The following is a 27,078-nucleotide window of genomic DNA, read 5'->3' on the forward strand; positions in this document are numbered from 1 at the left end:
CTCCACTCTCAGCCTCTAACTCCCTTCCCAGTCAGCCCCCCAGTCCCCCGCTAGTGTCCCCCAGCCCTCCAGGCCCTTTGGCTTTGGATCCAAGGCCCTCTGCCCCCTTAGACACCTGCCTCCTGAGACTCCCGAGCCCCTGCTTCTCCACCCCTACCTGCCTCCGACCTCTGGCCCTCTTTCCTTTTCACCCCCCCTCTTCCTTGAACTCAGGGCCCTCCATGCCCCCAGCCACCCTCCCTCTTCCCTCAGGTCCCCTGCTCCCCCTCCTCAGACCTCCCCTCCCGCCTGCCTGGAACCTTCAGCCCCTTTTCCCTCCCATCCCCTCTCCGTTTTCTCTCCTAGCAGCACCCTCTCTTCAGACCCACACCCCTCTTCTTTGGACCCTGGCCTCTGCCCCCACAGACCCCCACACTCCCACACACACCTGGGCATTGCTGGTGGGCTCCAGGAAGCAGAGGCGGTTGCCAAAGCCCTCGGCCGCCAGGCAGAGCTTGAGCTGTTCCTTGAGCACCGTGGCACTGCATTGCAGGACCACTTCGTCGTCCTGCGGGCAAAGCTCGGGGTCAGGGCCCCCGCGGACACCGTTGCCATCACCCCGCCCCTCTCCTCACGGGACAGGTGGCGACTGATAACACCCACCTCACAAGTCATCACACAGGAGCCTGTGCCCAGGGCTCCACACACTTCTCACGCCCCACGAGACAGGCACGAGTGTCATCCTTATTTTAAAATGGGGAAACTGAGGCTCAAGGAGGGGGCACAGCTTTCCAAGGCCACATGGCTGATAAGGGGACGAGCTGGGATTTGAACCCCAGTCCAGCTGGCTCCAGTAGGGCCCCCAAGGTGAGCCACTGGGGGTGGAAACTATGAGCACCCCAAGTTCAATGGCTTTTAAGCTCAGCCTTCTCTAATTTCTCTTTTGTGTATTGTTTCAGTAATGGCTATCATTTAAGGAGTGCTTTCTTGTCTTTCCCTTTTTTAAATTTTATTTTAGAGAGAGCAGAGAGAGAGAGAAAGGGAGAGAGAATCCCAAGCAGGCTCCGAGCTCAGTGCGGAGCCCCACACGGGGCTCGATCCTACGACCCTGGGGTCACGCCCTGAGCCGCCATCAAGAGCTGGACGCTCAACTGACTGAGCCACCGAGGCGCCCCCGAGGAGTTCTTCCTAATGGTACGTGAATGCAGCTCCAGAGCCCAGACTGGCTCCAGGGTGGGCGGGGACATGCCGCAATGGACCCCATGTCATCTCCGGTAAACGCCGAGGTAGGACGGCGACAGATAATGGCATCAGAGCAATGCTACACTTCCTGACATTGATAACCGTGCTGCGGTTTTGTACGACTGCCCTTGCTTCTTCGGAAACAGACACTGAAGTACTTTAGGAGTGAAGGGTGCCGCGTCCGCAACTTATCCCCAAAGAGTTGAGGGGGGAAGTGAAGTGTAGACCGAGAGAGGGAGGGGGAGAGGTAAATCAAGGGTGCCAAATCTTAACCTGTGGGGGAAATGACTTCAGGCCACGTGGGGGTTCTTCGAAGTAACCTTGCAGCTTTTCTCGAAGTTTGAAGTGCTTTCGAGATTATAAGCTGAAGTTGTAAGTAAAAGAAAGCGTTTTCGATGGGCTGGGTCCCCTTCCAAGAACTTAACACATACGAACTCATCGCGGAATCCCCACGGCGACCCTCGGAGGTGACCAGAAGGGAAACCTGTGGAAACTGGGACCCAGAGGTCACACCGCCGTCACACAGCATAGCTGGGATTTGATCCCAGCTCTCTGTGTCACACTCTTAGAAGACTAGGCCACCTCTCCACGTGTTAGTGAAGTTGCCCGTATCTACACTTAGCACTGATATAAATGTACGCGGAGGAGGGGCCGACACTTTTCCGACAGACGAGAATGATAGAGACTCCGGCTCTTCACCGCTGAGTCAGGCAGCGGTTGTTTCCTTTTACAGCCGAGGAAACGGGTTCCAGGGCGTTAGGCGTCCCGCCCGAGGCCACACGGCCTCCAGCCCTTCCATCCGGCATCTCACGCAAACGTGCCCCAGTCCTGGGCTTCGAAGCACACGCACAGCCCTCCGTCTGCCCTCAGCCGGGAAGGAAGGAGACGTTTGATGTGTCGGCAGGAGGCCCCATAACTGCTCTGCCCTTTAGTCTCCAACCCCCACATCCCGGCACGCGCTGGGCGCTCGCGTGTGCACAGGGATACAGAGCTTGCACTTATTAAACACTTACTGTCTGCGAGGCCTTACGCTCCGAGCTTTTACATTCCTTTGACAGACGCTCATTAAACGTCCGCTCTTGCCAGGCACTGATCTAGACTGGACACAGAGCAGCGAATGAAGCAGACAAAGTCCCTGTCCTCACAGAGCTGACATCCTTGTGGGGGAGAGGCAATAAACAAGTGAATGATTTGAATGTCAGTGATAAGTGTTATGGAAAAGAAATCACCCAGGGTGATGTAGGAGAGTGGCTTTGGGGGTTAGGGGTGTGTGACATCAGTGAGGGGGTGAAGTGACAGCCTCTCCAAGGAGGTGACATTTGAGCTGAGCCTGGTCCAAATAACAAGAAGAAATCAGGCCTGCTCATCTCTGGGGGAAGAACGTTCCAGGAAGAGGGGGCAGCCTGTGCAAAAGGCCTGTGGCTGGAGGGCGCTGAGGGCGCTGAGGAATAGAAAGGGAGACGGGATGGCGGCGGCAGCACGAGCAAGGAAGCGGGAGGAGATGAGCTCGGAGACATTTTGCGTGGATCCCCTGAGTCCTTATGGTACCTATTTTCGTCCCCACTTTCCAGATTAGGAAACTGAGGCTCAGAGAGAAACATTAAAATCACTTGCCCGAAGTTAGGAAGCAGGCCAATGGCAAAGCCAGCATGTAACCCAGAGACTGGAAGCCTACCCAGCACACCAAGATTCTCTAACTTTCTCCTGCAGCAGAATGAAGGAAGGTGGCCTGGTTACAAATGCAGCTTCCTTCCTGCCTTAGTTTCCCGCCCGACACTAAGAGCACGATTCAGTGGATCTGGGGTGGACGGGGAACCGGGACCATTACCAGCCCTCAGCAGGCTCTGACGTGGGCCGTGCTTTGAGACACCCCAGCCTCGCGCGGCTAGAGGTCGCCACCCACGAAGGGGAAATGAAATCATTTGGGGGGCCGTGCCCCCGTGCTTAAAAGGTGAAATAAAGCGGAGCAAGAACAGCACATAGCAACATGCCCCTCGGTTCCAAGGGCTGCCTACATTTTATGAAACTCGTCCCAGTTAAAAATAGGTGTGTGTGAACGCACCCGATTTGTCCCTAACAGCACCAATTAGAGGCAACCCAAATGTCCATCGGCAGGTAAACCGATAGACAAATTGTGGCATATCCACACAGCGCGATGCCACTTCGCAACAAAGAGAAATGAGCTCTCGATATGCGCCACGTGGATAAATGTCAAAAATGCGCCGGGCAAAAGCAGCAGAGGCAAAGGAGCATATATTGAATATGAAAGCCTAGAAGTGACTAATGGAAAAGTGGGAACTTTCCGGGGTAAAGGAAAGGTTCTATGTCTCGATTATGACGGTGGTTACGTGGGTGTGTAAAGTTTGTCGAAACTCACTGAATTGGGACGCCTAAAATGGGCACAATTTATTGATATCGATTGTACCTCGGTGAAGTTGGATTTTTAAAATATGTGTGCATCTGCACGTAGTAGGTGACAATATAAAATGTATTTCTGACTGGTGGGATGTGGTCCAAAGTGTTTGAGGGAAAAGCCACGTGATCTCAGTAAAGTTCACGAAAACAGACCTAGTCTGGGGACAAGAGATGCCGGGGCCAGACCTCCAGAACCCAGCACAGGCTAACCTGGCAAGTCTGAGCTCAGTTCTCTTCTTGGGAAAGCGGGAAGGCTGGCTCCCAGAGGCACCCAGAGATGACACTTCCTGGCCTTGACCTTGGGCAAGTGATTCTACCACTCAGGCCTTGGTTTCCCTCAAATCTCTCAGCGAGATAAAGATAGGGCCCTACCTCAGAAGATAGGGCAGCCGAGGATATAATTAGTTATCTCAGGAGGCCGAGGCCCTGGGCATGGGACCTGACGCAGAGTGGCTGCTTAAGGGCTCATGGCCATGGCCATGGTCTTATTAGGACCAGGGAGGAGGGGTGAGCCCAACCCATGGTGTCTGCTAAGGGGCTGGAGCTGGGGCAAGAGTCTAGGGTGAAGCTAGGCCTCCTCCCGTGGCCGAATGTCCAGCTGTCCCTATCCTTCACTACCAGCCCCAGCTGTCCGGTCCTCCCTCCCAGGAAACCGGACCCAGCTCATCAGGGTCCTATTCTGGGGCCTGGAATGCTGTGTCAGCATTTCCCAGGGCCTGGGAGGAGGAGGAGAGGGGCTAGTGCAGGGTCAGCAGACCTGGCCCAGAAGAGAGAACATCATCCCCCCAACCATACTCACAGCCCCACACCCAACTGAGCCACCGGGAGGGAGAAGTGGAAAGGACTCTGAGATAGACAGGCCCTCCCCCCTATCCTCTCCCTGTCCCCTGCCCAGTCCCCAGAAAAGCCAGCTATTCTGGGAGGGACACCTGTTGTTCCAATTCCCATCCCTGCCCCCCAGCCAGGGATCAGAGATGCCAGGAGAGACAGAGCTAGAGAGGCAGAATGAAATGCAGAGAGCCTAAAGCTAAAGAACAAAGAGACAGAGACAGAGACAGAGAGAGACAGGAAGGCAGAGATGGAGAGACGGAGACACAGAGACAACCCAAAGAGATGAATAGGGAGAGACACTACCCAGAGACCATTAGCAGCCATATTTGGCCCTCCTACCAAAAGGGAGGAGGGAAGAAAGACCTGGAACCCAAGGGAACCCCAGGAGACCCTCACGGTCTGGGAGTTCAAAGGAATTAGATGACCCAGCCCACCCCAGCCCCCTTCCCAAGAATTTAAATTAGGTCAGAGTCCACAGCAAGAAGAGAATTAGGCCTAGATGGGGGGGGGGGGGGGGTGGGCAGGGCAGGGGAACAGCTAAATTAAGCTCAGGAATTAGAACCACCTTCCCCAAGTGCTGGCTTCCAGGGTGGTGGGGGGGGGGGGTGTTGTCTCAGCAGCCCCTCTTCTCTGGGACAAATAGCTAATGTCTGAAGAGAGGATGGCCGAAGATCCCCCTCCCCATTCTGCAGTCCCAAATTCTTCTAATTCTCTATGGTGAGAAAGGTGAGCGAGACTGAGAGACAAAAAAAGGAGAAAGACAGAGTGACAGTCACCCAAGGGACGGAGGAATAGACCGCGAGACTCAGAGACCACGAGCAATCAGGACAGAGACACCCGGAGACAAAGAGACACTCAGAGGGACCGGAGAGATGACCCCAGAGACCCCTAGCACAGAGATACGCACCGTCCGCAGAAACTGGACCTCATCCTCGCCCTCTCCTCCGTCACCCATGATGTCGAGGCCCGAGGGGCGCGGGCTGAGATCGGGGAATAGGAAGAGGGGGCCGCAGGCTGGGCGGGTGGGCTGGGGGTGGGCTGGGGTCGGAGACCTCTGGGGCACCCGCGAGGTAGATGGAACTGCGAGGAGGACTCGCGTGCTGGACAGAGCTGGGAGGAGGTCCCCGCCCCCTCCCGGTTCCCATTGGGCCAGGACGTCCAAGGCCACGCCCCCTCACCGGAGCCCCACCCGCAGACCCCAAACCTCGGCCGGAGGTACGCGTGGGTGGGGTGGGGGGTTGTAGCGGGAGAGTCTGGAAGGTAGCTGCCCTCTCTCCACCTCCCTGGTAAGGAAGATGCCGTCATTCTCCCATTTCACAGAGAGAAAACTGAGGCTCTGAGCCGGGAAGCCGCTGCTATAGGTCCTACAGCGGAGCCGGTATGCACACCAGGTCTCCCGACTTTAAAAAGCACCATGCTTAAAAAAGCACTGAGCTAGACAGTCTGGATCCGAATCCCAGTCTCGCCACTCCCTTACGTGTCCTTGGACAAGTCACATCGCTGCTCGGCGCCTCGGTTTCCCCAACTGGTAAGGAGAATATTAATAATACGGACCTCACAGGGCTTTTGTAAGGATTAAATGAGATAATGTGTTTACAGCACTTAGTACCAGTGCACAGTAAATGTTATGGAAGTGTTGCCGACATCGTCATCATCGTGATAAAATCTTTTGAGGCAGGAATAATTGCCATAGGAGGTGTCTTTCGTGGGCCTGTTGTATTTCAGACCCCAAACTAAGATATTTTCACTGCATCTCGTTTGGTTCTCACACCAATCCTGCTGTTGTCCCCATCATTTACAGGAGGAAGTCAACATGCATGGTCCTCACCATGAATAATTTTAAGGACACGACTGGAATGAATGATGTAGTTCGCACAACAATCTTGTGAAGTCAGTAACTTGTGGTGCCCGTTTTACAGATGAGACAAGCTGAGCGCAGAGGGGTGGAGCGACTTGCCCAAGGTCGCACAGAGGCCGAGCAAAGGTTCTGAACCCAGAGCTAGGGTTCTTAACCGTCCCACTTTGTTGTCTTGATAGTCGCATAAAGTCTCCTGATTATAACAACAACCCAAATCCCCAGGGTGGGGCCCAGCACCCCCAACCCACGCCACTCCCAAGTTCTAACCTCCTTCCCAGGGGCAGCCTGAGCCGCCGAGGGCCACTAGCTGGGCCATCCCTTCATGCAGCTGAGCTCCCTGGGCTTTGTAAATAGGGGAGACTTGGGGTAACCAGCTCTTTCTTGCTTCTGGCCCACCAGGGCCTGGAGGGGGCGCCGGCTCCTCCCGGTCCCCACAGGCTCCGGGGAGCTCGGGCGGAGGGGCTCTGCAGCTCCCTAAAACAGGCAGCTGTGGGGCCTGGAGCCCCAGTGCAGGACATCATACCCACCTGGGCCTCCTGTCAGTCACGCACCTTTGTGGCGCTGGGCTTCAGTTTCCTCATCTGTCACTTGGGCGAATTTGGAATAGTTCCCACAACCGGGGGTCATGGGGAAGATCCCATGAGGAAACCTTTTAGGAAAAAAAAAAGGGGGGGGGGAACCTTTTAGAGCCTATGACATAGTAACTTACTGATACAGGTAACTTATTGATAATACTAAAATTATTGTTAACATGTAATGGTATCTATTAAGTTCTACAAAACAATACCTTGGGGGCGCCTGGGTGGCTCAGTCAGTTGAGCGTCCGACTTTAGCTCAGGTCATGATTTCGTGGTTTGTGAGTTCGAGCCCCACGTCGGGCTCTGTGCTGACAGCTCAGAGCCTGGAGCCTGCTTCGGATTCTGTGTCTCCCTCTCTCTCTCTGCCCCTCCCCAGCTCACATTCTATCTCTGTCTCTCTCTCTCTCTCAAAAATAAATATTTCAAAAAAATACCTTACAGCTCAAATTACACATAAAATGTTAATGTGTATATGTTGTTATGTGTTAAATAGTTAAATATTGAAATGTTAATATCATCGTCATATATAGCACATAAGTTTGTACCATATTCTTGAATTACATGATGCATAATTACATAATTATATATTTGGGCTAATGTAATTACACAGTCCGATATAATTATATGCTTATTATACATACATGGTATGTTAAATATTAAGCTTTTCCTTAGAATTGTATGTATAACAAAATTATTCTGTGTCATTGTGCATTATATCATAAGATATTAATAGTGTTTCTTTTTTTTTTTTGTCAGTCATCATGCTGTGTTTTAAGACCTACCCATGCAGCTCTACGGACACCTGTTCTGTGGCTGTGGGGGCTTTGCAGAGCTCCCTGGAGACTGTCCTCAACTTCCAATCTTGCCAGACCAATAGGGTGACTCACCGTTGTTTTAATTTGCACTTCCTTGGTCAGTTACCAAGAATTTCTAGCATCTTCTCAGGTGCCTGTCAGAGTTGGGTTTGCTCACACTTGCTCACACTCTTGGCCCATTTTTCTATCAGAGCCGCTGTGTCTCTTGCTGATTTGCAGCTGCGACTTTCACATTCTAAAGATTAATTTCCCATTGATTTTTTTTTTATTTCTTTAATGTTTATTTATATTTGAATTTTTTTTTTTTTAGTGTTTGTTTATTTTTGAGAGAGACAGAGATAGAGTGCGAGCAGGGGAGGGGCCGAGAGACAGGGAGACACAGAATCAGAAGCAGGCTCCAGGCTCCGAGCTGTCAGCACAGAGCCCAATGAGGGGCTGGATGCGGGGCTCGAAACCCAGGAACTGTGAGATCGTGACCTGAGCCCGAAGTCAGTCACTTAACCGACTGAGCCTCCCAGGTGCCCCAATGTTTATTTATATTTAAGACAGAGAGAGAGAGAGAACACATGCACATGAATGAGGTAGGGGCAGAGACAGAGAGAGACAGAGGGTCTGAAGCAGGCTCTGAGCTGTCAGTAAAGAGCCTGACACATGGCTTGAACTCACAAACTGTGAAATCATGATCCAAGCCGACACCAGACACCTAACCCACTGAGCCACCCAGGTGCCCCTCCCCTTGATTTTAGACATTCTGAATACGTTGTCCCACTCTGCCGTCTTATCGGATATTTGTCCCATGGTGCCTTCATTAAGAGAAATCGTTATTTGGATGTTATAAAATGCATCCTTTTTCTGCCTTATGAGTTTTTGTGGTTTGCTTCAGAAGTCTTTTCCTTTGTGGTTGATGGTGTTATTGTTGGTTTTAACCATCCCTGCAGGTCTTGAGAGTTGCGCTACTGCGGTGGGGGGCGGGGGGGGGGAGGGAGGGGCTTTACTGATCTCCCTCCCTGAGACTTCTGGGGGAGGGGGAGGGGTGTGGAGACACCACAAGCTAGACTCCGCCAACAACGTTACATCACCTCGCAGATACTAGGGAGATGGGCTGACAGACAGCACATCATGGACGGCACTGCTTGAGACTGGGGGGGGGGGGTGGTAAAGAGGTAGGGAGAGGAAGAGAGAGAGAGGGCCTGAGAGCATACGGTATATCACGTAATGGAAAAGCTAAACAGAATGAGCTCTGTGCTTGTCTAAATGTTCTGGCATGAAAAAAAAAAGTCCATGGTGACTTCTTTTAGTGAAAAAAAGAAAGGAGTAAAAATATACTTCTAAGAGAACTTTGGTTGAATTGACTAACATCCTAGGTTTGGCAGAAGCATATTAATTACTCTGACCCATTTATTCCACTCCTGGGTATCTACCTACAGAACTGCACCCTTTAACGTTCAGCAAAAGACAGGTGCTAGAATGTTCGCAGTAGCCTGAGTCACAATAGCCCCAAGCCAGAAGCCTCTCAGCTGTCCATTACGGGGAAATTGATCAATACATCATGGAATAGTCACACAAAGGAAGACTATACGATAACAAAAAGGAATAAACTACAACCAGGTATAACATGAAAGCATCACGAAAGCAGGACTAAATAAAAGAAGTCAGACACAATAAATCATTCCATTTATCAACAGCTTGAAACTAGGCAAAACTATCCTGCTAGAAATTAGGCTACTGGTAAGTTTCAGGAGGTAGGCGCTGGGTTGGGGCTTATGCAGGGGGCTCGTGCTGGTTGGGAATGTTCTGTTTCTTGACTTCGTGACTGTCACGTAGACACATTCAGCTTATCACAATTCATCACCCTACACACGTATGATCTGCGCTTTTTTTTTTGTACGTCAACTTAAAAATATGTCAAGCATGACACACTTAGGTAAAAGAAAAAAAACATACTCGAAAGAAGAGTCTGTTTCTAGGAGCACGTATTTATGTACCTCAACAAATGCATAGCTCACAGAGCAGATGTCCCCCAGCAGTATGTGCTACGGGTCCCCTGCCTAAGAGGGACAGTGAGACGGGGAAGGGGCTCCCCAGAGGGTTTACCTCCATCTATAATGTTTTTCACAATAAAATAACAGTCTTTAAGTTTATGTCGTGATTAAATTAGTTGATTTTTTAAAGCCCCTGTAACATTGTGTGGTATACAGTAGGCGCTGCCTCAGGGTTTGTCACAATAAAGGTAATAAAAATGTTTTCTGGGACACAAATGGTCTCATTAAAACTAAAATCAGGAATAAAAGAAACATAAGAAATACACGAAGTACTGTGTCTTGTGACTTTCCACTCACACCTTTGTGTATTACATACGTGAACATGTCCTTGTAGAAATAGACTTCTGAGTACGTGTTTTCGCATAAATGTGTCATATTAGGCGTACTTAAAGAAAAAACAAAAGAACGGTTCTCATTGAAGTACGACAGCGACAGAACAGACCAGTGAGGGAACAGAGAATCTCGGGTCTCGAGACAGAAAAGATGGGGGAGATAGAGAGCCCGCTGGGCGCCTGGGGGTGGGGGCTGGCAGCACCGGAAACCTCAGCCTGAAGGGATCCCCGTGTGGGGGGAGGGGGGACCTTTGGTCTCTCCCCAGCCTCTTCCTTCCCCCTGGCCTGGGGCTGGGTGGGGAGGGGAAGTTCCTCTTTCCTTCCCAAGCACCAGAGGAGGCCCCAGCTCCCAAGGGGCTAAGAAGCTGGAGCACTGGGGAGGAGGAAGAACTGAGCCAGACTTTGGCAAGACCCCCTCCCCCCACCAGGAAGCATGAACAGGAAAGACAGCAAGAGGTGAGAGGACCCTCCCCAGGGAGACTGGGAGCACCCTAAGCGCGCCTCGGGCTGCGCGGGAAGGCCGGGGAGTACTAAGGCGGCTGGTAGGGTGTTGGGCTCCTTCAGCGACAGGAGCAGGGGCAGGGGGCACCAGGTGAAAGATGCTGCAGGGAGTCCAGAGCCGCTGGGCCAGGACTGTTTGTATGAGCCCCTGGGTCTTGTCCTCGCTGTCTCTGGAGTTTGAGCTGCTCTGTAGCCTCTGCTACCCCGCCCCCACTCATCCCTGCTCCCTAGATTGGCTGTCTCTGTCCTCCCTGGGGTCCTCCTCGCTCCCCATCACAGTCGCTCCCTCGCTGCCCCCTGCCCCTGGACTGGAAACTCCAGGCTCCCGCAGGGCCCTGCCCCGGGGGGGGGGGGGGGGGGAGTGTGACGCAGGGCATGGCGGCTCCCCTGCTTCTTAAACCACTCCTGGCTGCTCCAGACGCTCCAGAGAGCAGCCGGTCCACAGGTAAGGGCCCAGCAGCTTCTGGAATGGGCATCTTGTCACCTGGGCAAGCTTGCTTTCCTGTCCTCACAGGGGTGATGGTGGCTGGGTCCCTAGCCTGGGTAGCTCCTCCGGCCTCCTCTGGCATGGCTCTGATGGGTAAAGGGGTCCCCTCCCTATAATAGCCAGCAGTTTACTGGTGGAGACCTGGCTACCTCATTTCCTGTCTGTGTGACCTTAGGTAAGTCACTTAACTGCTCTGTGCCCTGGTTTCTTCCTCCCAGAAGTCCTCAGTGAGACAGTCTGACTAGTGGTTCTCAAGCCCGAGTGTGCATCAGAACCCCCTGGAGGGCTTGTAAAACACATTGCTGGGCGCCTGGCTGACACAGTCGGTGGGTCATGTGCCTCTTGATATCGGGATTGCGAATTCGCGCCTCATGTTGGGTATAGATATTACTTAAAAATAAAAAAATCATTAAAAAAATTTTGTGTGTGTGAGAGAGACAGAGAGCGCTCACAGAGTGTGTGCGGGGGAGGGGCAGAGAGAGAAGGAGACACAGAATCTGAAGCAGGCTCCGGGCTTTGAGCTGTCAGCACAGAGCCCGACATGGGGCTCGAACTCACTGACCCGTGAGATCATGACCTGAGCCCAAGTCGGACACTTAACCGACTGAGCCACCCAGGCGCCCCCAAAATAAAAAGAACAAGAAAAAGAAAAAAATAAAAAATAAAATAAATAAAAAATAAAAATAAAAAGTATTCAGAATTCAGTCGATACCAGCTAACCACAGTCAATACTGATTCCCTGAACCCTTATGATGCCCCTGGGACACGGCACTGCCTTCGTTAGGAGAGTCTCTGATTTCACCCCACGCCCCAGGCCTGGCTTCTGGTTTGCCCCATCACTTTCTCTCTATCTCAAGTTCAACTTTCCCATCTCTGGCCACTTAACAGCCTGAGTGAACTAAGTCCTTTATTTAGCACTTCTGAAGAGCAAGGCATTGAATGTTCATAATAAATTCCTTGGGAAGGTCTCAGGACGACTCTCCTTTTTCATATGGGAAAACCGAAGCCCAGAGAAATGAAGTGACCAGCACAAAGTCACACAGCCAACATAAGTGTCTCTAATCCCATTTTGTGAGAGCCAAGGCCGTGCCACCCTGAATTCTGCTGCCTCCTTCCTCCACCACCCCTGACTCTCCATTACCCTCTTTCCCCAACTGGAACACGAGCCTCAGGGAGGCACAAGGCAGAGCGAGGGTTATTTTTAAACTTTCCTTGAAGCTGCCTCAGCCCCAGGGACCCTGCCCAGCTCTGAAGAGCCCTGGTGAGGCCACTTTGCCCCTGTATCTTCTCTCCAAACCCAGGGACCCGGGCTGGTGGCTAAGACTCAGGTCCCACCAAGATACTGTCTTGGGGGAGGGGTGTGTCACCTCAGTGGGGGCTCCAGCTGGGAGAGGGATGACAGATGGGATCTCAGGGTCTGCTGCTTTCCCGAGGGCTGGGGGAGGGAGCGGGCAGTGCTTTAGAGCAAAGGGCAATTGGGAAGAGTCTCCCTGAAGGCAGAACCTGGGGAGGACAGGAATGATTCTGGGGGGGTCTTTTCCCATGATTCTCTGGGAGGTCAAGAGTCGTCCCAGGGGTCGGCCAACAGGAAGTCTCTCCAAAATGCCTTGGGACTGTATAGTTAAGGGGAATTGGAGCCAATGCCTGGAGGAAGGAGTTCTTATGATTCCCTGTAGGGTCTGTAGTAATCCTGGGGGTCTTCTCCCATGATTTCCTGGGGGTTCAGGGTGGTCTTGAGAGTCTTTTCTCCCGATTCCCTGAGGGGGGCAGGAGTAATCCTTTGAGTTTACCTGTAAGAGAGGGCTCCCATTATCTGGAATACTGCAGGGGTTTTCTCCCATGAGTCCATGGTAGGTCAGGAGGCTTCGTCTGGGGCTTTGCCTTTGGGAAGCTTCTCCCATAATGCCTCGGGTCTTGGGGGTCAAGAAGAATTCTGAGGGTCGGCCCAAAGGAAGGGGTTCCCATGATTCCCTGGGGGGTGTGCCCACAGGAAGTCCCACCAGGAATGCCCAGCAAAGACAGGGGGGCGGGGCCGGCCCCGACAGGCCCGGCGCCACAAGACGTGCCCCAGCCCCCGGGAAATCAGCAAGGTCATGGCTTCCATGGCTCTGGGCATGCTGAATGAGGGCGGCTGCAGCGAAGATGAGCTGCTGGAGAAATGTATTCAGTCCTTCGGTGAGTGTCCCCAGCCTCCCTGGCCCTCAGGTGGTAAAGCACCCACCTCTCTGTAGGCCTCAGTTTGGGGGGGGCGGGAGTATAAAATGGGAGCAAGGGTGTGCGGAGTGAATCTCAAGCACTACATTAAGGATGAGAGAAACACGTGCGTTTCTTTTTCCCGAGATGTGGAGGAGGAGGAGGTCTGATGCTATTTCCATCCACACCATGACTTGCCAGGTACTGTGCTGGTCTACGCACAGCGCAGACCAGGAAACTGAGACACCCTAAGGAGGCTAAGTGGCTTGCCCTAGTTCATGCAGGGAGTCACCGGTAGAGCCGGAGTCGGAACCAGCTAGTCCAACTGGCTGTGGAGACTCTGCAGTCTTTGGCCCAGGAGCCATTTTGACAGAGTCCCCTCCTCCCGCCCCCAGACTCAGCTGGCAGCCTGCGCCGTGGGGACCACGTTCTCAACATGGTACTGGCCATGCACAGCTGGGTGCTGCCTTCCGCCCACCTCGCTGCCCGCCTGCTGACCTTATATCCTCCCAGGGCCATGAGCAGCGGGTGGAGGGCGGAGGGCAGAGACGGGCGGGTCTGGAAGATGGGGGCAGGGTGAGCAGGCAGGTTGGCAGAGCCTTGACCGGAACTCAAGTACCAGGAAGCCACAGGGGACACACAGGAGCTGAGGCGGCTGCAGATCTGCCACCTGGTCAGGTAGGGTGGGGTCAAGAACGCTACTCCCATGACCCGGGGTCCCCACCGGCCTCTTTCCCCCCAAAACACACCTCCCAGGGATTCTCCAGCCCAATCCCCCACAGATCCAAGCCCTGCTCCCCCAAATACCACTTCTGAGACAGCCCCGCTTTGGTTCCTAAGACCCTCCCAGTTCTGCCCCTTAGAACCCTCACTTCTTAGACCTCTAGCTCTGATGCCCCAAACCCCCACCTCTCGCATACCCCGGCCTAGCTTTTAACACCCCCTCACCTTGTTCTCCCCAAATGTCACTCCTCAGAGGTCCCTGGCTTAGTTCCTGAGACCCCTCCACTATCCTGCTTCCTAGCAATTCCACCTCCAAGAGATCCCCCCAATTTATCTTCCACTGATCCCCCAGCCTGTGTTAAGAGGCCCCCTGTCCCACTTCTAGAGACAGCCCTAGGCTGGGGCCTCTCCAAACCCTGACCTTCCAGAGACCCCTGGCCCGAGATTCCTCAGCCCAAGAGACCTCCTTTAGAGACCTTGCCCACCCCCACCCCTGTCTGTAACCTACCCCCAGGTACTGGCTGACCCAACACCCAGAGACAGTGCATCAAGAGCCTCAGCTAGAAGAGGTTATCGGGCGCTTCTGGGCCACTGTGGAGCAGGAGGGCAACTCTGCCCAGAGGAGCCTGGGAGACTCCTCCACCCTGTGAGTCAGCCCTCCCCACCCCGTTCGGCTGCCTCTCTCCTCACCCTCACGTCCTCCACCCCGCACCCATCCAGTACCCTGCCCCTCTTTGCCCCCAGCCTGAGCCCCGGGGGCCCTGGCCCCCCGCCCCCTCTGAGCAGCCCAGGCCTCGGCAAAAAGCGCAAAGTGTCCTTGCTCTTCGACCACCTGGAGACGGAGGAGCTGGCTCAGCATCTCACTTACCTGGAGTTTCGCTCCTTCCAGGCTATCACGGTGAGGACGCCCTCCCCGAGCTGGGGAGGACTAGGAGTGGGGGAGCCTCCAAGAGTCAGAGGGCCCGGGCATGGGCTTTGGGCAGGGATCTCAGACTCTCAAGATGGGTGCCAGAAGGTTCAGTAAAAGGAGTTAAGCTGACTGAGGACAGAACCCCTGGGTTCAAATCCAGCAGCCCCTCCTTATCTGTGTAACTTTGAATTCGTTTCTCAGCCTCTCTGGGACTCACGTGTCTCATTTGTAAGATGGCGGTCCCCATACCTCAGTAGATGGTCAGGAGAATTCAATTAAAATGTCCGCTTAAAAATGCTTGTCACACTACCTGGCACAGTAGTAAGTAAGTGCTCAGAATATTTTATTAATTATTAATGTATTCGGGAGGCATTGAAGTTCACTGTGCTTCAGTTCCATTATCTATAAAAAGGGGGATTTCACAGTTCCTGCCTCGTAGGATCAGTGCCCGGTCCAGAGTGAATGCTATCTGGTAGAACCATTTGAAATTGTCGTATTTTGCCATGTTTTACCTACCCAAATGATCACTTCATGTGCTTCAACCTCTATATAAGTATACTTATGGTATATATAAGTGCGTGCGTGCGTGTGTGTGTGTGTGTGTGTGTGTAAGTATTAGCTATTGCCATCGCCACTTCAAGGGAAGGTCACCACCAGTTCCTTCATCTGGAAATATCCTGACTGTTCACACACACACATGTGCAGTACATGTGGGCATGGAATGTTGACCCCTTGAGCAGAACAAATAGAAATCGCTTTTGTGTCTCTTTGCCATTCTTCCTTTTGCTGACGGCATACCAGCCAGGTATACAGGTAGGGGCAATAGACTGGGTTCCCACCCCGACTCTCGCCTGTGCGACCCTGGGCAAGTTATCTTCTCTGTGCCTTGACAGTCTCATCTCTAAAATGTGAATAATATATTCACGGTATTCACTTCGTAGAGTTGATGTGAGGATTAAATTAGTTAATATAACAAAGGACTGAGAACAGTGCCTGACTTTATTTAAATATTTCTCTTCAGAGGGAGAGGGCCACGGTGACGTCAAGGACATGTGACAGCCAGACTAGGGCCTCAGAGGTCACGACTGCTAGGGGGATGGGCGTGTGAGGGCAAGGCCGCGGCACCCCTGCCCACCCTGATGCCCACCTCACCCCCAGCCCCAGGATCTGCGGGGCTACGTTTTGCAGGGCTCCGTGCGGGGCTGCCCGGCCCTGGAGGGATCCGTAGGCCTCAGCAACAGCGTGTCCCGCTGGGTGCAGGTCATGGTGCTGAGCCGTCCCGGGCCGGCACAGCGCGCGCAGGTGCTGGAGAAGTTCATCCAAGTGGCACAGGTGAGGCCCGCCCCCAGGGACTGAGGGAACCGCCACCCGCAGTTCTCAGACCCCACCCCCCAACCCCCCTCGCATTCCTGCTGCCCGGCCCTCGGCCACAGCTGACCCGCGCGAGTGGTGACGTCATCCACATCCTGGCCCCGCCTCCTCGCGTCACGCCCACCCTGACTCCGCCCCCGAGGCCCCAGTCCCGAGGTTCTAAACCCGGACTGTGCGCTTCTTTCCTGGCCTGGATAGCGGCACGTCGAATCCGCCCCGGCACTCCCTTCCTTGGTCCTAGACGTAGCTGTTGACGATGCTCCCCCCCTTGCCCAAGCCCCATGCCTGAATATTCTGCCTACGGGGCAGTGAAAGCGTCTCTTCCATGCCCCCACGTTTGCGTCACCCTCACCTCGGTCTCTAGGCCCCAGCCGTCCCTTCGGCTGCATACTTCCCTCCCCATCACGTCAGGTCTGTCCTTGGCCCAGCCCCACTGTGTCACAACCCCTCTCTTCCCCTTCCCTAAATAGATACCTTCTCTCCTTTCTGGAGAAAAGGGAAGCCTCCAGCCCCCACCGTGGCCACGCCCCCTTGCGTACTTCCTCGCAGACCACGCCCTTCCTCTCGCGTCTTCCAACGCACTGCTTCGCCTGTTTGCCTGACCGCCTGTCCGGCCCCTAAGACCTGGAGGTTCTAGTGTCTGCCCCTGGCCTCCTCCGGCTGAGTGTCTTCCACTCCTCCCTGGCTCCCCCCCCCCCCCCCGCCCTCCTCCCCACAGCGACCTCTGCCCTGCAAACTTGAAAAAGAGGAGGATGAGACAGTTGCCCCTGATGCCCGGCTGACCCCACACTTGTCTCTCATGTCCTTCTGACCCTTCCATTTCACTCTGGCCCCATTCACCTCTGCCCGGTTTCTAACTCCTGCCCAGAGCCCAGGCCGTCTTGTCTCCCTGCCTGACCCCCAGGTGCCCAGCACCCTGACATCTGTCTGAATCCCCCACACCTGTCTAGTCCCCAAACCTGTCCAACTCCTCACACTCGCCTGACTACCCCCTCCCGCCACACTGTTCTCGGAACTCACATCAGTCTATCACCTGCTCGACCCCCCCCCCCCCCCCCGTTAATGCCCATATACCTGCTTGTGGCCCACCCCTGCCTGACACATCTAACCTGATGCCCACACTGGTCCATACCCACACACGCCTGACACCCCAGCTCAACCTGGATGCTGTCACGTGAAACCCCATTTTGCCTATCCTCCATGTGACCCCACAATCTCAGCATCACCCTTCCTTCCTAGAGGCTCCACCAGCTCCAGAATTTCAACACACTGATGGCAGTCACGGGGGGCCTGTGTCACAGTGCCATCTCCAGACTCAAGGACTCCCACGCTCATCTGAGCCCTGACAGCACCAAGGTGAACCCCCACTCTTCTCCCAGGGTTCCAGCGGCCAGTTATCCTGAACCACCCCGCACTTTCTCCCAATCCCCTCCATCCACCTAGGGGCCCTGGAGCCACCTGGAGACCTTGCTCCTCCAAATCCGACAGACCCCCAGGCTCTGTCCTCTGCCTGTCTTCCTCCCTCCTCCACCATGCGTGCATCATGCTGACCCCTCTCTACTCCGTGTTTCCGGTCCTGAGCAGGACTGGAGGGAGACACGCAAGAGAGATGGTAGCAGAGAACCTGCAGTCCAGGCGGGGAGTGAAATGATGCCCCTAAGGACACCAAATTTAGGCCACCCATGGGAGGAGCATGGGTTAGGCGTGTCCTGGAAAGTGCACGGGGAGAGTGAGGTACTCTTGAGTCCAGCGTATGGCTGAAGTCAGGATCTGGCAGGAAATTAGACTGGAGATGCCCAGGGTGGGGGATCCTGTTGAGACCTGCGAGCTGAACTAAGGTGTCTGGGCTTTATCCAGATGGCAATGGGGAGTTGGGAAGGTTTGGTAATGATGACAGCACGCACGATCAGATTTCGGTTTTGGAAAAAAATCACTAGCCTGGGGAATGGGGGATACGGAGCTTTCTGAAATGGGGACCCAAAAGGAAAAGCAGTTTGGGGGAGGAGGTTGCTGAGGCCAATGGGGGACGGGAGGGGGCTCGGGGAGCTGTCCAAAATGCCATTGGACCCCTGGGAGTCCGGAACTCACGCGGGTGGCTAAGGGAGCAGAAATGGCCTCCCCCATAACCTCCCCCCCCCCCCGATACGCCCCTCCCCCACAGGCCCTGCTAGAACTGTCTGAGCTCCTCGCTGCCCACAACAACTACGCCCGTTACCGCCGCACCTGGGCTGACTGCACGGGCTTCCGGCTGCCGGTACTGGGCGTGCACCTCAAAGATCTGGTGTCCCTGCATGAGGCACAGCCCGACAGGTTGCCAGACGGCCGCCTGCACCTCCCCAAACTCAACAACCTCTACCTGCGGCTGCAGGAGCTGGCAGCCCTCCAGAGGCAGCACCCGCCCTGCAGTGCCAATGAGGACCTGCTGCATCTGCTCACGGTGAGCCGCCCCGCCCCACCCCTGCCCAGGCTGGGCGCCCCTAGACTGCGCCTGGAGGGTGCAGGGGTTTACAGTCCTGGGCGCGAGAGCGTCTGCACCCTTGTGGCACCCATTCTGCAGATTGGGAAACTGAGGTCCACAAGGTGAAGTCACTTGCCTACTGTCCCACAGCAGTAAAACCTGCATTTGAACCCAAGCAGCTCAGCCTCAGAACCCGTGTGTTAACCTGTTAACCACCATACTACATCCTGAGATTGAGGGTGTGCGATTCTAGCTACGTTCTATTTATATAACATAAATAACAACATATATATCCTCCCCCCTCCTTGCCAAGGAGCTACAAATTGAGAGAGACTGGGATTCTGAAGGCCATGAGGTCTAAGACTGATTTGCAGACCCAAGACAGGACCACCAGCTACATAATTTGCAGGGCCGGCGCAAAATGAAAATGTGGGGCTCCTTGTTCAAAATTCTGAAGAATTTCAAGATGATGACAGCAGGGCATTAAATGAAATGGGGGCCCTTCAAAGTATGGGGCCTGCCTGTGAAGCTGGCCTTGCCCTGAGATGAGTGGGGCCCAAGGCCCTATGCTTTATTGATTCTAGAAGGCTATCAAGCCCAAATATTTATTGAGCACCTGCTGTGAGCCAGACACTACTTTAGGCACTTAGGCTCACAGCAGTGAGCAAGTCAGAAAAAACAAAACAAAATGAAAACAACAACAACAACAACAACAAAAACCTCCTGCTGTTCTTGTGGGGCTGACTTCCCGGTAGGGGAGAGACAGCCAATAAAACAAAGTAAGTGAGTAAATCATATGGTCTTTCGGAGGATAAGTACCATAGAGAAGGCCAAAGTAGGAACCAGCAAGGAAAGTGACAGGGGTTTACAATTTTAAAAAGGACCAAAAAAGGCCTCAGTGAGAAGATGGCATTTCTGGACTAGGGAACAGGGGTGTGGAGACTGAATGGTGGCTCGGTGGGAGAGAGGACCCTAGGAGTCCCCAGAGAAGAGGGGCTCGGGAGGAGGATGAGAGTGGGGATCCGGGCAGGGTGCAGGCCGAGGGCAGAGGCTGGAGAGGAGGGTCTGTAATGCCCTGCCCACCCGCAGCTTTCCCTGGATCTCTTCTACACGGAGGACGAGATCTATGAGCTTTCTTACGCCCGGGAGCCCCGCTGCCCCAAGAGTCTGGTGAGAACTGACCCCTGACCCCTGGCCCCGGTCCCAGCCCATGCACTGACTAACTGTGCCCCTCTGTCCCTGCCCCAGCCACCCTCCCCCTTCAAAGCGCCCCTGGTGGTGGAGTGGGCCCCTGGCGTGACACCCAAGCCTGACAGGGTCACCCTGGGTCAGCACGTGGAGCAGCTGGTGGAGGTGAGGAGGGGCCAGGAGGGAAGGTATCTGTACAGTCCCGACGCAGAGGACGAGATCTAAGACTGAGGATCATGATTTGGCCTTACTCTGCCCTCCCCATGCTCCTCTGAAGTCTGTGTTCAAGAATTATGACCCTGAAGGCCGAGGAACCATCTCTCAGGAGGACTTTGAGCGATTCTCAGGCAACTTCCCCTTCGCCTGCCATGGGCTTCACCCACCGCCCCGCCCGGGGTAAGCACTCCCGACCTCTGGGTCCCCCAAAGATGAGGATGCTGGGGTTGCCGGGACTCCCGAGTCTGGGAGAAGGGGGCCAGTCATGCTGAGGTGGTCTGTGCCCCTAGGAATGGCTCCTTCACCCGAGAAGAGCTGACGGCGTACCTGCTCCGGGCCAGCGCCATCTGCTCCAAGCTGGGCCTGGCCTTCCTGCACACCTTCCATGAAGTCACCTTCCGCAAGCCCACCTTCTGTGACAGCTGCAGTGGCTTCGTGAGCACCCTGCCCCTCTATCATCACCCCTAGTGCCCATCCCCCCTGAAGAGTCCCAAGTCCTAACTCCTTAAGTCCTGGACTCAAAAGGCCAGCCCTGCCCTGGAGGGCTCACAGTCCCCAAGTCCCAGATGATCCCCAAGTTCCAGAAAAGCCCCCAGACTCGAATAATCCCCACATCCCGTGTAAACTGGATATACCCAAAGTCTGGATAATGCCCAAATCCCAGATGATCTCCATCCTGGATCACTGCCAAACCATGGGTATCCAAAACTGTAGATTATCTCCAAACAGAATCAATTTCCAAGTCTTTAGGATCCAGATTAATTCAGACCCTGGATAACTTTCAAATTGAAGGTATCCTCAAATTCTGGATAATGGACAGATCTCTCAATCTCCAAACCAAAACAAATTCACATACCTTGGATTACTTTTCCAAACCTATTTTTCATTCACTAAATATTTAGTGAGTACCTCCTGTGTGTCAGTCAGTTCTAGACTTGAGGGCTGGGGAGGGGGGCTCAAGCAGGCAACAGGAAACCCAATCCCTGCCCATAGAATGTACATTTCATTCATTCCAGATTTTACTTAATTCTAATATCCTAGATGACTCCCCAGACTTGCAGTAACCTCCAAATCCCTTTAATCCCCAGATCCCCCCTTAAGCCCCTAGCCTGGAGAATTTCCCAAACCACATGGTCTCCATGCTTCCAGAGACCAACCCCACCCCCATCCACAGCCCTCTCCCCTCGCCTAGGTAACCAATTCTGCTTTCTCTTACCAGCTCTGGGGCGTCACCAAGCAAGGCTACCGCTGTCGGGGTGAGTGAGGCATCAGTGGTGGGGAGGGGATCCAGCACCTACAGGCTGGGCGGCTGGGGGGCCCAGGCTGGGCCTCTGGCCGCTAACTGCTGACCCTGCCTCAGACTGTGGGCTGTGCTGCCACAAACACTGCAGAGACCGTGTGAAGGTGGAGTGTAAGAAAAGGCCAGGGGCCAAGGGCGATGTGAGCCCCCCTGGAGCCCCTGGCCCACCCACACCAGCTCCCCACGCCAGCTGTGGTAAGACCCAGGGTGTGGCAGTCCTGGGAAGGGGGCCTGGTGGATGGGGATTAACTTCAAGGTCACAAGGCCCTTCCCGTCGCAACCACGCCACCCACGCCCGTCACCCCACAAACAGGCACAGAGGACAATCTCTCCTACACACTATCCCTGGAGCCGGAGACGGGGCACTATCTGCGCCATGCTTGGACTCAGACAGAGCCCCCGCACCCTTCCTGGGAACCACAGACGGTGAGGAGGGACTGCCCCCCTACCGCCAGCTGGATACAGGGGAGACCAGGCCATTTGCTTGGGGGAACCAAGGCAGATTTGGAAAAGCATAGCAAAGCAAAAAGGTGAAAGAGTCCTCCCCTGCTTGGGTAGGAGAGTATAGATACTGGCTAATTTCTAATGTTGAGGGAAAAATAAAAATTTCAGTCTGGTGGGGTGGGAAGAGGGGCTAGCCACTAGTAGAACAGAAAAAGAATTCTGAGGGGGCACCCGGGTGGCTCAGTCGGTTAAGCATCCGACTTCAGCTCAGGGTCGTGATCTCACAGCTTGTGAGCTCGGGTCCCACGTCAGGCTCTGTGCTAACAGCTTAGAGCCTGGAGTCTGCTTCGGATTCTGTGTCTCCCTCTCTCTCTCTGCCCCTCTCCGCTCATGTTCTGTCTCTGTCTCCAAAATAAATAAACATTTAAAAAAAAGAAAAAGAAAAAGAATTTTGAGGAGAAAAAAGAAAAGGACAAAGATAAGGCCAAATTCACCAGGAGCTATAATTTATGTCAGTGGAATAAATTTTACTCTTCAAAGGTACAGACCTTCAGATTGAGTTTAAAAAAAAAAAAAAAAAAAAAAAAAAAGGCCAGAACATCCCTGACGATGTTCATCCATCCACTAAACAGAAGTCTGGGTGAGGCTCCGCCCCTCGCAGTTTCTCCTAGACACCATACACTCCCCGCATCACCCAATGTCTTCCTCCTTCCAGGTGCCCCTCGAACGACGGCCCTGCCCACCCAGCCCTCCACGCTGAATTCCTAGACCCTGCTTGGGTCTGACCTCTCTCACCTCCCCCACAGTCAGTCTCAAGTCCTATTCTTCGGCCTCCAGCAGGACCCCCAAAGGCGTCACCTCCTTCGCATCCACACTGCCTTCAGCGAAGAGTTTGTCATTTCTTACTCCAAAAGTTTCTTCTTTTGCATCAGAGTGCCTACAACCTGTATTCTGTTTTCCTGCACTTAGCATCTGTGTGGTTTCATGGTGGATATGTTTAGACCTAAGTATCATCTCACCAAGTCCTTACATCTCCATTTTACAGATGAGGAAACTGAGGCCCAGGGAGGTTAAGCTGCTCTCTAAGGTGGCAGAGCTCCTAAGTGTTGGAGGCAGGACTCAAACCCTGGCCTTCTGTCTGCCTCTAAAACGGAAGCTCCTTACCAATATGCTACACTGACAGCATGGGTCAGGATGGGAGGGGATAGGCTGGGCAGAGTTCCTAACTCTGGGGCTCCAGAGACAGGAGAGAAGGCTGGAGTAGAGATGGAACAGGGAGCCTGTGAACACCTGAGTCCCTCCTCTGCTCAGAGCCCTTCCACGCCTCGGTCTCACTCGGGGAAAGCCAGAGTCCTCACTGTGGCCCACCTCCCACAATCGATTTGTCACCTCTCTGACCTTACCTACCACCACCCACCCCCTTACTCATCCTGCTTCAGCTACACTGAACCCTATGGTCCCTGAACGTGCCAAAAATACTCCTACCTCAGGGCCTTTGCAGTGGCAGTTCCCTCTGCCTGGAGTGCTCTTCCAGAGGCCTCCATGGCTCCCTCTTTGGGACTTAGCTCAAATGTCACCTTCTCAGTGAGGCTCCTCTGACCATACTCGAAGTTGCAATCCACCCCCAGTCCTGCTCCTGTTTTCCTGCTTTGTTTTTTCCCCAAAGTCCTTTACCCATCTGACAAACAATACTTTTTTACCTATTTATCTTGTTGAATGTCTGCTCCTCGTCACCAGAAATGTCAGCTCCAGGACAGCAGGGGTTTTTATAATCTATACTTTTCGCTACTGTATTCCTGGTGCCTAGAATGGGGCTGGCACATGGTGGGCACCTGAGAACTGTTCGTCCAATGCCGGCATGTCTCCTTCCCTATGCCCATAGGAAGGGAAAGATGTGTTGCTAAAGAGCAAAGGACTATGAGGGTCAGAGCAACAGGGGCCTGTTGAAACCCAGTGGACATAGACACCCCTACCCCTTCTCAAACCTGAGCACCCCTGGCCTGACCCCACAGAGACAGGTCCTACAGCTGTCATAAATTAAATTTATTTTCTAGAGAACGTGGTCCTTGCTGTTGAGTGGTGGATGGGGGAAGGACATCTGGAAACTTAGGAACAGAGGATGTGGGGCCTGGGAGCCAGATGCCAAGATAAACTCTCAAAATGACTCCGCGAGGATTGGCAGAGAGGATCCCCCCCACTCAACCACCAGTTCCCCTTTACTTCTTCTTCTTCTTGCGACCCCAGCTCTGGCGGCCTGCCTTCCGCCCACCTCCGTCCTCTCTTCTGCTCTGCCAGCTGGGCATGGGAGCCTCCAGCTCATTTGGACGGCCCCCTCGGTCTGGCACGTTGCCCATAAGCACCTGAGAGTTGATCAGATTTGAGGTTCAGGGAAGAAAGATGAACACGGAGACCAGAGAGCCAAGTGTGAAGGCCAAGGATGCTGGGGCCCTTCCCTACCCCCAGGTGCCCACCTTGTTGATGGCACAGCAGGTCCCTCGGCGGGCAGCCTTGCTGGTGGCTGGGACAAGACGAGACAGGTCCGCTCGGGCAGCCAGGACATGCGCGATGGAGACATCTGATTCTGGGCTCAGAGCCTCCCGAATTGGGATCAGCACTACCTTCATGGCTTCTCCTTGGGCCTGAGGAGGGGGGCATGGAAAAGGTGCCCAAGAGCCCTCCCCAGGTGGCATCTGCCATCTTGGAAGCATCTCTTTCTCCACTTAGGGTCTCACCCCCCACATCTCTAAACAAGAGTTATGTATAGTTCCGAAGACACTCCCAGCTCAAAGCTGGGAATTCTAGAATGTCCTGGGCCTCTAGATTTTAGAATGCCCTGGAGGCCCTGCCATTCTAGAGCCCCAAACCTTACAAGAATCTAAAAACCTGGTATAAGGAAATATTCCTGGCCTTCGTTCCTCCTCCCAGTACTGGTAGCCCACACAACCGGTCCTCCCTGCTCCTGCCAAGGTCCTCTATGCCCACACCTCTGCCCGATCGCTCCAGTGGAAGGCAGATGTTGTGAGGTCCAGGCGCTTGAGGAGAAGGCAGCGGCGACAGCAGTACTGATCTCTCAGCCTTTGGCACAGAGACTCCAATGCCTCCTGGGAAAAAGGCCTCAGTCATGCCAGGGGTCCCCCTGACTCTCATCTCTGGGTGAGGACGCTGTTGGCATACAGCCACACACAGTCTTACCCATCTGGGTGCGTCCAGCGGGTTGCTGAGGAGGGGCTGCAGGAATCCTGGGGGCAGGGAAGGCAGCAGCTCAGAGATCTGACGGGAGAAGGAGGAGTCTGAGGTTGACCAGGCAGAAACCAGATGTACTTTCCGTGCATTCCAGTTCCCCATGGTCCTGAAGACCCAGGCGTCGGAATCAAGAATGGTGGTCACTGCTCTAGAAAAATATCCCCGTGGCTGGGGCACTCCTGCCAGAACCGCTTTTGGAGAAAGGACTCCCCCTACCACAAGGAAAGTGGGGTGGACCCGGTGCGGAAGGGACTCCAGCTCTCTACCTTGTCATGCAACTCCCACAGCAGCCGGCTGGCAGCGGTCCCAGGCGTAGGTCTGGGCAGCCCCAGAGCTTGGAAGGTAAGGACCAGTTCCTGAACCACGTCATCTCCCTCCTCTGCCCCTTCCCCACAGGGCGGTGCGGGGCTGGAATCCAGCCGCGGGTACAGACGGAGGAGGCGGGCAGCCTGGAGTTCTGAACAGAGAAAGCCTAAAAGAAGGAAAAAGGAGCGGTGCAATCAAGGAGAGCTGCCACCCGACCCACCGACCCACCGGGGTCAGAAAGTTCCATCTGCTTCTCGCCTTCTAGTTCTCCGCACCTAGAACCCCGGCTCTACCTCCAGGATAAGCTCCACCCACTTCGAGACCCTGTCCCCCGCTCGCACTTCGAACCCGGCCCACATCGGAAACACCTGGCCCGCAACAGCAAACCCAACCCACTCAAACATCAGGCCTTTCTCGTCAAAATTCTAACCCCACCACCTCCAACCCTCCGGTTCCGCCTCAATTCTGACTACGCCCCCTTAGGGGAACCCTGGCTCCACCCCAAGGTGCTGAGCCCGCCCCTCTAGAGGCTGTAGCCTCGCCCACTTCCGCATCCTGGGCCAGCCCCCGGCTCACGCAGCAGGCGCAGGCACGCGCCGCGCTCCCGCAGCGCGGCCGCGCAGTCTCCGCCGCAGAGCGCGCGGTCCGGGCAATGCAACTCCCGCAGCAGGTCGGCCAACTGTCGCAGGAATGCCTCCTCTGCGCCGGGGCCTGCAGGAGGCGAGACACGTCAGGGCGCGGCGGCGACCTCCGCGGCCCCACCCCTCCGGGCTGCCCGCTCCACACGTACCGTCGCCGGCCCTCAGCACCTCCGCGCTCTCCTCCCGCTCCCGCTCCAGGGCGCCCAGAGTGGCCAGCTCCGCCGCCAGCCGCGCGCACAGCGCCCTGAAGTCTGGACACGAGGTGCCCAGCGACGTCGCCCCCGAGAAACCCTCATACCTGTGGCGGGGCCGAGGCAGCGGGAGGGGGCTGGAGAGGTCAGTAGGAATTTCTGAGGGCAAACCTGTCCCCTCCTGTGCCCCTAGCCACCACCTCCCCCCCGTTCCCCTTACCCTAAGGCTTGCAGGTCCCGGGCCACAGCGACCCACTCCCGCGCTTCCGCCTCCGCCCCCTCCATGAAAGCTTGCCTGTTCTCCAGGCGCGCGCCCCCTGCCGGCCGGAGGGAGGCCCCGCCCCAGGAGCGGCGTGCGCGCCCGGCGCCCTGCTGCGGCTCCGTCCAATCGGCCCCTAAGGGCCTTCGGCGTTCCGATTGGTGCAGGAGGCAGTAGGGCCCGCCCCCAGACCTGCCGGCGCGGAGACCTAGAGCGCCGCCCTTCGGGTAACTCAGGACCGTGGAATCCCCCCAGCTCTGTGAATCCCGCGCGTGCGTTCAGGATCCCAGCTGTCGCGACAGGCCAGCGGGTGTCGCTATTGCTGCAGCTTAGAAACTTCGGTTGCCTTTTTCTCATCCTCCCTCAGATGCCCTCTGCTCTTGAAGCACCCTAGACCAAGTGTTGTCCTCCCAGCTCCGCTCCAAATGCAGAAACTTGTTTCCACCATTCCACCCCCTCACACACGCACCCCCAACAGAGCGAGGCCCTCCTTCTCATCGATCACGATGCGGGAGTTGGGCCCTCACCCCTCTGGCTCCCTAGGCCTTGGAAAGG

General features: G+C 54.9%; 3 protein-coding genes across 13 annotated transcripts in view; 1 reads left to right on the forward strand and 2 right to left on the reverse strand.

The window, feature by feature from the left end:
* RYR1 (ryanodine receptor 1) overlaps positions 1 to 5,555 on the reverse strand; it is a 117,222-nt gene extending 111,667 nt beyond the window's left edge. For 3 of the 4 annotated variants that reach the window (XM_078438459.2, XM_078438457.2, XM_078438456.2), the window contains exons 1-2: positions 5,375 to 5,554; positions 428 to 547 (exon numbers count right to left, since the gene is read on the reverse strand). In XM_078438459.2, the coding sequence (XP_078294585.1) occupies positions 428 to 547; positions 5,375 to 5,422 (168 nt within the window). In that variant the 5' untranslated portion in view covers positions 5,423 to 5,554. Of the gene's footprint in view, positions 1 to 427; positions 548 to 5,374 lie in introns of all 4 variants that reach the window. The other variant, XM_078438458.2, reaches the window with a different exon arrangement.
* Positions 5,556 to 10,349: 4,794 nt separating this feature from the next.
* On the forward strand, positions 10,350 to 23,941 carry RASGRP4 (RAS guanyl releasing protein 4). 7 transcript variants are annotated; one of them, XM_078438466.2, is made up of 16 exons: positions 10,363 to 10,548; positions 11,299 to 11,406; positions 13,071 to 13,255; positions 13,669 to 13,774; positions 13,889 to 13,951; positions 14,511 to 14,894; positions 16,065 to 16,238; positions 17,517 to 17,633; positions 18,439 to 18,714; positions 19,825 to 19,905; positions 19,984 to 20,088; positions 20,201 to 20,319; positions 20,430 to 20,574; positions 21,359 to 21,395; positions 21,500 to 21,634; positions 21,753 to 22,422. In XM_078438466.2, the coding sequence occupies exons 3-16, from the start codon at positions 13,239 to 13,241 to the stop codon at positions 21,971 to 21,973; spliced, it is 1,980 nt and encodes a 659-aa protein (XP_078294592.1). In that variant the 5' UTR covers positions 10,363 to 10,548; positions 11,299 to 11,406; positions 13,071 to 13,238; the 3' UTR covers positions 21,974 to 22,422. The 7 variants fall into 7 exon arrangements, with proteins under 7 accessions (XP_078294591.1, XP_060506979.1, XP_078294592.1 ...); XM_060650998.3 differs by adding an exon at positions 22,599 to 23,941 and having other exon boundaries at positions 10,367 to 10,548; positions 13,669 to 13,951; positions 21,753 to 21,865; XM_060651000.3 differs by lacking the exon at positions 11,299 to 11,406 and having other exon boundaries at positions 10,367 to 10,548; positions 14,511 to 14,642; positions 14,783 to 14,894.
* On the reverse strand, positions 23,912 to 26,588 carry FAM98C (family with sequence similarity 98 member C). 2 transcript variants are annotated; one of them, XM_060651011.3, is made up of 8 exons: positions 26,485 to 26,588; positions 26,223 to 26,371; positions 26,009 to 26,143; positions 25,393 to 25,598; positions 25,076 to 25,153; positions 24,868 to 24,984; positions 24,355 to 24,522; positions 23,912 to 24,243 (listed from the first exon to the last, which is right to left on the reverse strand). In XM_060651011.3, exons 1-8 carry the CDS (start codon positions 26,547 to 26,549, stop codon positions 24,100 to 24,102), a joined length of 1,062 nt encoding a protein of 353 aa, XP_060506994.3. In that variant the 5' UTR covers positions 26,550 to 26,588; the 3' UTR covers positions 23,912 to 24,099. The 2 variants fall into 2 exon arrangements, with proteins under 2 accessions (XP_060506994.3, XP_060506993.3); XM_060651010.3 differs by having other exon boundaries at positions 25,979 to 26,143.
* Positions 26,589 to 27,078: the final 490 nt, after the last annotated feature.

Source organism: Panthera onca, chromosome E2 (assembly GCF_046562875.1).
Source record: "Panthera onca isolate mPanOnc1 chromosome E2, mPanOnc1 haplotype 2, whole genome shotgun sequence".
In the NCBI taxonomy this organism is placed as follows: domain Eukaryota; kingdom Metazoa; phylum Chordata; class Mammalia; order Carnivora; family Felidae; genus Panthera; species Panthera onca.

Coding starts and splice junctions, on each gene's coding strand:
- RASGRP4 (XM_060650996.3), top strand. CDS start 10,526: ATGAACAGGAAAGACAGCAAGAG. Junction 10,549..13,070: donor AACAGGAAAGACAGCAAGAG/GTGAGAGGACCC, acceptor GTGTGCCCACAG/GAAGTCCCACCAGGAATGCC. Junction 13,256..13,668: donor GAAATGTATTCAGTCCTTCG/GTGAGTGTCCCC, acceptor TCCCGCCCCCAG/ACTCAGCTGGCAGCCTGCGC.
- FAM98C (XM_060651010.3), bottom strand. CDS start 26,549: ATGGAGGGGGCGGAGGCGGAAGCGCGGGAGTGGGTCGCTGTGGCCCGG. Junction 25,599..25,978: donor GGCTGGCCCAGGATGCGGAA/GTGGGCGAGGCT, acceptor TCCTTCTTTTAG/GCTTTCTCTGTTCAGAACTC. Junction 25,154..25,392: donor TGTGGGAGTTGCATGACAAG/GTAGAGAGCTGG, acceptor TTCTCCCGTCAG/ATCTCTGAGCTGCTGCCTTC.